Below are 9,884 nucleotides of genomic sequence, written 5' to 3'. Positions count from 1 at the left end.
CCCTCTCCCGTCTGAATATCAACCTGCACCCCCCCCCCCCCTTCTCTCTCTGGTGAAGTACTTCTCCACAACAAGTGCAGGGGATGGCACATCACATCCAGTTGATCCAATGGCATCAGGAAGGCCTACTACAGTACGAGCATAATATCACAATCACAGAATTCAAGAGAACACTATTATTGTACTATAATACAATAGTATAATATTGTATCTAAATGATCCCTTCACTTTCACAGTGAATAAAAAAACTAAACATTCCTACTCCAGTACAGATATTTATTCGTAAAGGAATCTGTGGGAAAGATCAGATAAATATGAAATTAAGTTCGATTTTAAAGGGCATAGGTTATCATTTTAAGCTGTATGGCAATCATTGACACCAATAACTGCATATACATGAGATCTAAAATAACAGGAAACTAGACCTCAAAGCGGCCGTTGAAGTCACTAACCTGATCTTCATATGTGAGATCACATTGAAGCAGGTAGAAGTGAGACAACATTATGACCACATGACCCAGCATGCCTTGCAACATCTGAAACATTATGTTCAGTTCACAACAGAAAATACAACGCTAAAACAAATGACATTGTCTATGGATTGTATTTGAAATGAATCAATAAAGCGTATTGACGATTTCACAGGCGAGCAGTCTTCACTTGTTCTATATTTTCACAGAGAAGTAATGTTATTCATGCATTATTAGAGTCCAATTCAGCAAGCAGATTTCATTTGGTATCAGCTCTGGAGTTAACATACACTAAATATGAACACAATAAAAGTGCAATTGAATCAATGGGATCTTAAAACATGCTCACCAATAGCAGCACCAGAGACATTAAATGAAACTAACAATATATTGCAGTTCACCAAAAATTTATACATTTTTTTTTTGTAGTTCAACAAAGCAAGGCACGTTAAGTACAATATATTACCCTTTGAACTATGTTAATCAATTTATCATATTTTCTACTTGATAATCAGAGGTGATTTTAAGACTTACAGAAGTAGCTGGTAGCTTTGCCTTCAGCCATGAGAATAACTTGGTGTTGAGGTATGGTACTGCAGGACTACCAAACTTGCGACTCTAATCTGTGGTTCACGGGCTCTTTTTACATGGAATTATACCTCATTAATATGGATTTAAAAACACTGCTATTCTCAAGCTTTACGCCAGACAGAGACAGTAAAAATGTACCTCACATGATACTCCAAACAGACATGGGTTCAAATACTATTTCATGGCATTTCAAATACTTTAGCTATGCTTGATTAAACTTGCCTGTTTCAATCGAACCAATAGAAAAGTCCAGAAAAATGTAAAAACCTGCCCAGCGGCACTCCTGGCAGGCTAGAGCAAAAGCTCAAAGTATTTGGCCTCAGGTCTGACTCCAACATGGGGATATGCTGGGGGAGATCAGGGACATATACAAACAGGCACATTGTCCAATCACACCTTGATGTACATTATTGTGCATTGGCCTTGTAAACGTTGTGGTAGTTGTCGGGGTAAATGCCTTTCACACGGTTGTTTGAGGGGTCAAAGGGCGACTTGAGGTGGGGCTTGGCCTCGTACACCACACCCATCCTCTCCAGAGTGAACTTCCCACTCTTTATGAAGTCAGCATTTACCTGAGAGAGAGAGAGCGAGAGAGAAAAATAGAAAGCGGGAGCGCAAGAGGGGGATAGAGAAAGAGAGATTGAAAGGGTGAGAGAGAATAAAGAATGGAAGAGAGCACACAGACATCGTTAAATCCACACCTTTACTCAGAGATGGAGGAACTCCCGAGTCTTTAAAATAAGTTCCTAATCCATCCTGAGATCTGAAAGCTTAGGGAACCTTAGACTGTTCTTAATGACCTGACTTCTCTCTCCAAAAGCACTATTCCTGATTAGATAGGGTTCGTCAACTGGCACCCAGTGTCACAAATGTGGTGCATGGCAGATTTTCTTTGGCCTCCGAAAGCTCTAAGGTAAAATGTTTTAAATATATTTCTTGATAGTATCACTGATCTTTAATAAGCTTGACGTATCGGTCGTAAATTGCGACCTCGCCTACATACAATTAGTGGTGGATTCTTAAATTCAGCAGGCAAAGCTGGGTCCGATGATAAAACATGCCAGCATCTCCCACTTTTCGCGAGTTCAAAGTATATGTAGTTGTGTTCTTTAGCTCTAGTGGGTCTTTTTTGTAGCAGCTCAGCTCGTGTTTTCCCCAATACCAAATTAAGAGCTTCATCCACACATTGTGGAGAATAGCCTCTTCTTAGAAACTTCCTCTTCTATTGCGCATCTCAGATGCTTTTTCTAGATAGTCCTCTGTGGAGTGGCATATACGGCGCCGTCTAAAAATTTTTTTAAGACTAATATAAAGTTTTGAAATTATTATGTTTTAGTCAAATACAATATCTGATTGGGCTTCTTGCGTCAGAGTACAAATACTTTAGATTTATATTCTGTCCCCCGACCATCCTCTCAAGAAAAACGGCTGAATTTAGTTGATGATCCCTGAGATACTGTATTTCATTGTTTCTCTTTCTGTACCCATATACGGGTTGAAATGGCAGATTTGGGCACTGATGAACGGCTAAATTGGAACGTAGTGGCTGTACAGTAATATGCTATACATGACGTCAGAGCGGCACTTCACAGCGACGTATTGGGTTTGATTGAAAGTCGTTCTGAACTTGAGCCCCTCGCGCTACACGAAATGAAATCACATTTTGTCACATGCTTAAAAAAAAAAACAGGTGTAGACTAACAGTGAAATGCTTACTTACGGTCCTTCCCAACAATGCAGAGAAAAAAAGATAAATAGTAGACATTTAAAAATAATGAGGAATAAATACACAATGAGTAACGATAACTTGTCTATATAGACGGGGTACAAGCACCAATAACATATGCAGGGGTACGGGGTAATTGAGGTAGATATGTACACATAGGTAGGGATAAAGTAACTAGGCAAAGGGATAGATATTAAACAGTAGTGTATAATGAGTCAAAAGAGTTAGTGAAAGAGGTTCAATGCAGATATTCCGGGTATCTATTGGTTAACTAACTAACTATTTAGCAGTCTTATAGCTGGGTAGAAGCTGTTCAGGTTCCTGTTGGTTCCAGACTTGGTGCATCGGTACCACTTGCCACGCGGTAGCAGAGAGAACAATCTATGACTTGGGTGGCTGGAGTCTGACAATTTTTAGGGCCTTCCTCTGACACCGACTGGTATAGGGGTCCTGGATGGCAGGGAGCTCGACCCTAGTGATGTACTGGGCCGAAAGCACTACCCTCTGTAGAACCTTGCGGTCAGATGCCAAGCGGTGATGCAGCCAGTCAAGATGTTCTCAATGGTGCAGCTGTAGAACTTTGAGGATCGGCGGGCCCAAGCCAAATCTTTTCAGCCCCCTGAGGGGGAAGAGGCATTGTCGTGCCCTATTCACACCTGTGTAGATGTTTGAGGACCATGATAGTTCCTTAGAGATGTAGACACCGCTCTCGACCTGCTCCGCAACAGCCCTGTCGATGTGGATTTAGGCCCTCTGTTTCCTGTAGTCCACGATCAGCTCCTTTGTCTTCACCTTGAGGGAGAGGTTGTTGTCCTGGGACTACACTGCTGGTTCTCTGGCCTCCTCCCTGTAAGCCGTCTCATCGTCATCGGTGATCAGGCCTACCACCATCATGTCTTCTGCAAACTTAATGATAGTGTTGGAGTCGTGCACGGCCATGCAGTCTTGTGTGAACAGGGAGTAGAGGGGACTAAGCAGCACCCCCTGGGACGGCCCGTCAGGAATTCCAGGATCCTTAGCTTAGTGATGAGCTTGGAGGGCACAATGGTGTTGAACGCTAAGCTGTAGTCAACGAACAGCATTCTCAGATAGGAGTTCCTTTTGTACAGGTGGGAAAGGACGGTGTGGAGTACAATAGAGATTGCGTCATCTGTGGATCTGTTGTGGCTGTATGCGAATTGGAGTGGGTCCAGGGTGTCTGGGATGATGGTCTTGTGAGCCATGACCAGCCGTTCAAAGCATTTCATGGATAGAGATGTGAGTGCAACAGGGCAATAGTCATTTAGACAGGTTACCTTGGCCTTCTTAGACACAGGGACTATGGTGGTCTGCTTGAAACATGTAGGTATTACATACTAGATCAGGTAGAGGTTGAAAATGTCAGTGAAGATACTTGCATGCTGGTCAGTGCATGCTCTGAGTACGCGTCCTGGTAATCCGTCTGGCCAGGTGAATGTTGACTCGTTTAAAGGACTTACTCACATCGGCTACGGAGAGCGTGATCACACAGTGATTACAGAGTTCGGAATAGCTGGTGCTCTCATGCATAGTTCAGTGTTAGCCATGAAGTGCGCATAGAAGGTATTTAGCTCGTCTGGTAGGTTTGTGTCACTGGACAGCTCGCAGCTAGGATTCCCCTTTGTAACCCATGATAGTTTGCAAGCCCTGCCACATCCAACGAGCCTCAGAGCTGGTGTAGTAGGATTTGATCTTGGTCCTGTATTGACACTGCCTGTTTGATGGTTTGTCAGAGGGCGTTATGGGATTTCTTATACGCGTCCGGATTAGTGTCACGGCCATTGAAAGTGGAAGCTCTAGCCTTTAGCTCAGTGCGGATGTTGCCTGTAATCCATGGCTTCTGGTTGGGATATGTACACACTGTCACTGTGGGGGACAACATCGTCGATGCACTTATTAATGAGGCCGGTGACTGGCGTTGGTAAACTCCTCAATGCCATCGGATGAATCTCAGAACATATTCCAGGCTGTGCTAGCAAAACAGTCCTGTAGCTTAGCATTCGCTTTTTCTGACCACTTCTGTATTGAGCGAGTCACTGGTACTTCCTGTTTGAGTTTTACACACATCTCTGTGTGTGGAGTAAAGGGGATCTTGAGTTTTTACCTCTATTTTCACTGGTGACATGCTGGTAGAAATGAGGTAAAACGTTTTTTAGTTTTCTTGCATTAAAGTCACTGGCTACTAGGAGCTCCGCCTCTGGGTGAGCATTTGGTTTGCTTATGGCCCTATACAGCTGGTTGTGTGCGGTCTTAGTGCCAGCATCGGTTTGTGGTGGTAAATGGACCCCTACGAAAAATATAAATAAACTCTCTTGGAAAATAGTGTGGTCTACAGCTTATCATGAGGCACTCTACCTCAGGCGAGCAGAACCTCGAGACTTCCTTAATATTAGAGATTGTGCACAAGTTGTTGTTAACAAAAAAGGCACACACCCCCCTCTGAGCTTCCCCGATGCAGTTGTTCGGTCCTGCCAATGTATAGAAAAAAAAGAGATTTATATTTACCATGTCCTTGTTCAGCCACAACTGAGAAACATAGGATATTACAGTTCTTCAGATCACTCCGATAGCTCCGTTCGAGACTGTCCTCATCCATTACTCTCCAGTGATTCCATTATTCTCCAGAGAACAGTTTCAAGATTATTATATGGCATCATACCCTGGGTTGTCCTGAACAGAATGAGCCTGTTTGTCTATTCTGAGGAAAATTTGCCACGGCACACGCACCTGGATGCACTCATGACTCCTTTGCATGCGCACCAAAAATGTTAGCAATTTCCCGGAATTGCATTGTAAAAGCCTAACACTAATAGCGTATTTTATAGCTTAACTGGTCATATTAACAATAGATCAAGCTTTAAAATAATGCCCACCTGACGCAGATTGCGATTTATAATGGACCGTGTTTAGACTGCGACAGTAATTGTGTGATGGCAGGGATGCAGGTTTGTGTTCCAAACAAAACAACTATGTTTGATTTAATTCCTCAGATGGGAGAGCTAAAAAACAAAAAACACTTTATAGTTAAAGACTCTTCTTTGAGTCATAAAAGTGCATTGAAATTACGTAGGAACTGTGCACACTTTTTAGAGGTGTGTGTGGCCACTTGGGAGACACCAGTTAGTCCTCTCACTCAAACGCTTGTCATTGGTTTGTCTTATGTTGCACCTACCCCACATTTTCCAGGAATATTCCTATCACGTCACTGAATGTATCCCGAGTATTTTCTGATTTCGTTATCAACAAATGCGGCGAGAAGTACAGTTCATGTAAAATGCATATAAAAATCAACAGCGTAATGTTGTGTCAGGTATACTGTTGTGTACTCATCTTTGGTCTAATCATTTCCCCATCATCTCCAAACTGTTTCAATTTAGCCCGATCCATATAGACCAATTCCCACAAGAGTCAAGGGTCAATGAAACCCAAATGTAATAAGAGGTCACGAAACAGCCAGTTCATTTACATCTCAATGTCAAAACTATTCCGGCCCAATGAGTCTGTTCCTTTGCTTCCCTGCCCCGCAGCGCTGTGGCCCCTGCTCTTTCCCATTCTGGCTAATTATAAATCTTCAAAAACGAGCTGGGCTGGAGGCAGTCCTAACCCAGCTCCTAGTCTGTACCCTAGCCCAACCGCAGTCAAACGTCCACTGGCCTCTAACCCTCGGCCCCGCCCCTAGCCAAGCCCCTGCCCTGCTCTCCCCAAATCATTAGCAGTTTGTCACTCCATCTCTTTCCCCCCCTCCTCATTCTCTCCCAGTCTCTCTCAGTACTTCTTGCTTACTCTCTCTCATTTGCTCAGACTTGTTTTCTCCCTCCCTCGCTCCTCTATCCCACCCCAATTACCTCCCTCCTTTCCTCTTGCACGCTCCCTCCCTCTTTCCTCTCAATCTATCCCTCCCTTCTTTACTCTCCCTCTCTCCTTCCTTACGTTCTTTCACTTCCTTTCTCACTGTCCTCCATCTCTGCTTTTCAGTAATCAGTGAGGCAGATGAATCCCTCCCTGCCACTCTGACCTTAGCAGCAGTAGCAAGTAAGGAGAGGAGAGGTTGAGTGGTGGAGGTTCCAGAGCCATGGGATGAGGAGCTGCTTCTGACGCTGACTGACCCTTAACGCAGCGTAGGAGGGCATGTGGAGCGCTGTAGCGTAGGCCCGAAGCCAGGGCTTTGTGAGTGGATGTGTGTGTCTGTTTCGCACTCTGCCGTGCTACTGTGACGGGAGGGGATGTGAGCCCAATGATAAGTGACAGGGGGATATATATATATATATATATCCTGTGGAACAGGTGGAGACCTAGACACGTGGTGTCTCACTCCGTAACGCACACAGCCCTGTAACACTCTCTCACACACACAGTGCAGCAGTATCTCAGTGAACAAGGCAAAGGTCATCCACTGAGTCAGAACCTGCTCGGCCCGGTAGGACACACCGAGGTGGTACCAGGTTAGCCCACCGGGCCGTATTCTATTACTACAGGTTTTATTATTGGGAGGGGTGTAAGGAAAACATAGAATGTACACATATGATACACAAATACTCCCCCCCCCCCCCCAGAAACCCTGGTTAACAGCTTTGAAAGTATAAAGCCCTTTAAAATGTAACCCACCGCACCACTTCACCCCAGCGACTACTTATTGTTAACGGTTTTGTTCGGCAGTGCGGTAAAAAAATGAAATCCTGTAAATACTCTGCTGTGCAATTATGTCCTGGTTGTCGTAAGCTCAAAAACGGACTTGGCAGTTTCACCAATTAACGAGTCCAGCTTTATTTAAGGTTTCTTTTGAAATGCTGGCGGGGAAAAAAGTCCTCGGTTTCCAAGGTAGCAACCAAAGCTTGTGGTGTGTGCGTGTCAAAGCCCTGGTACTAGAATCTGACTCAATTGCCACTCAGAATCAAATATGAAGTTGTGCAACTGCACGATTTACATATGATATGATGACGTGGTATAATTATATGAAAATCTGGGCATCTGCTCCAACACAATAGAGTCCCCGAATATTGTTTATCCTAAGTAAAAGCTCGGGCGAGATTGTCTAAAGGCTGAGTTGATCAGGCTAGAGCCAATAAATGACGGATAATAGGAGAAAGAGACCGTCCCAGAACGTGCACGCCCACAGGCACGCAACACAGTGTGCTCTGAGAGGAGTCATCGCTTCCCAGCCGGAGGAGGAGCAGAGCAGAGCAGCAATGAAGCGTTTCTAAAGAGCTGGAAACAAGCAGTGTTTTCCTGTCTGCCAATCGTTACTGAGCGTAACGGCCAGAATACCACCAATTATAATAGAAAACCCATCTCCCAACGAAGAAGGGGGAAAAAAAGCCTGTTAATGTTTCTTCTACTTGTGGTGATGACAAAATTGTGTGGGCGGCTGAGTTGATTCGTGTGTGCAGCCAACTATACGTTACTTACCACTCCTCCGTCAGGGTTGCGGATGTATCCGTATCCGATCTGCTTGTCAATAAAGAATCCGTAGTCGGAGCGCCGCAGATGGCCCACGGGAACGCCGTTCCGGAAGATTGCTTCCAGGCCGAACATCGGGACTTTCCTGTTAGTAGGAACAGACAGAGGTGTCAGGTTCACGCTACGTCACACAGACCTGTTCAGGAGGATGTGATGTTGGCGAGATGGGGAAAGAGAAGAGAGGAAGAATTGGGAGGAGAGAGACAAACCAGGTTTCCATCCAACCATTTCATGCGGATGAAAAAAAAAGTTACGACAGGCCTAATGGAAACAGCAAATTTGGCGACAAAACAAAATACGCTAGACAAGGTGGGATTTATTTTTTGTAGATTAAATAGATTACGCGACAATTGAAGTAAACTTGGAGTTTCATGCAAATTTCCAATAAATATCGAGGGTACGCTATCATTTGAATGATGATCGGTGCAGGGCTGCCAATTAGATATAAAGTACCAGTCAAAAGTCTGGACAGACCTTCTCATTCAAGGGTTTTCATTTGTACTATTTTCTACGTTGTAGAAAAAAGAAAAAAAAATACAAATCTAAATATATTTTATATTTGAGATTCTTCAAAGTAGCCACCCTTTGCCTTGATGACAGCTTTGCACACTCTTGGCATTCTCTCAACCAGCTTCATGAGGTAGTCACATGGAATGCAATTCAATTAACAAGTGTGCCTTGTTAAAAATTAATTAATGGAATTTCTTTCCTTCTTAATGCGTTCGAGCCAATCAGTTATGTTGTGACAAGGTAGAGGAAGTATACAGAAGATAGCCTTATTTGGTAAATGACCAAGTCCATATTATGACAAGAACAGCTTAAATAAGCAAAGAGCGCCGTTCCGGAAGTCCATCATTACTTTAAGACATGAAGGTCAGTCAATACAGAACATTTCAAGAAATGTGAAAGTTTCTTCAAGTGCAGTCACAAAAACCATCAAGCGCTATAATGAAACTTGCTCTCATGAGGACCACCACAGAAAAGGAAGAGCCAGAGTTACCTCTGCTGCAGAGGATACATTCATTAGAGTTAACTGCACCTCTGATTACAGCCCAAATAAATGCTTCACAGAGTTCAAAAGACAGACACATCTACTGTTCAGAGGAGACTGCGTAGAAATCAGGCCTTCATGGTCGAATTGCAGCAAAAAAAACACTACTAAAGGACACCAATAAGAGAGACTTGTTTGGGCCAAGAAACATGAGCAATGGACATTAGACCGGTGTAAATCTGTCCTTTGGTCTGATGATTCCAAATTTGAGATTTTTGGATCCAACCACTGTCTTTGTGAGACGCAGAGTATGTGAACGAATGATCTCCGCATGTGTGGTTCCCACCATGAAACAGGAGGTGTGATGGTACTTTGCTGGTGACACTGTCTGGTTTATTTAGAATTCAAGGCACACTTAACCAGCATGGCTACCACAGCATTCTGCAGCGATATGCCATCCCATCTGGTTTGCGCTTAGTTGAACAATAATTTGTATTTCAACAGGACAATGACCCAACACACACCTCCAGGCTGTGTAAGGGCTATTTGACCAAGCAGGAGAGTGACGGAGTGCTGCATCAGATGACCTGGAGTCGACAATCACCCAACCTCAACCCAATTGAAATGGTTT

At 43.8% G+C, this 9,884-nt stretch overlaps 1 protein-coding gene across 2 annotated transcripts in view; it reads right to left on the bottom strand.

The window, feature by feature from the left end:
- Window positions 1-262: 262 nt before the first annotated feature.
- sardh (sarcosine dehydrogenase) overlaps window positions 263-9,884 on the bottom strand; it is a 96,332-nt gene continuing 86,710 nt past the window's right edge. For both annotated transcript variants that reach the window (XM_055875118.1, XM_055875119.1), the window contains exons 21-22: window positions 8,212-8,347; window positions 263-1,633 (exon numbers count right to left, since the gene is read on the bottom strand). In XM_055875118.1, the coding sequence (XP_055731093.1) occupies window positions 1,469-1,633; window positions 8,212-8,347 (301 nt within the window). In that variant the 3' untranslated portion in view covers window positions 263-1,468. The remainder of the gene's footprint in view (window positions 1,634-8,211; window positions 8,348-9,884) is intronic.

This window comes from Salvelinus fontinalis, chromosome 21, assembly GCF_029448725.1.
Source record: "Salvelinus fontinalis isolate EN_2023a chromosome 21, ASM2944872v1, whole genome shotgun sequence".
Lineage (NCBI taxonomy): Eukaryota > Metazoa > Chordata > Actinopteri > Salmoniformes > Salmonidae > Salvelinus > Salvelinus fontinalis.
The sequence above is the reverse complement of the archived record's forward strand: the minus strand, read 5'-3'. Positions and strand labels throughout refer to the sequence as shown.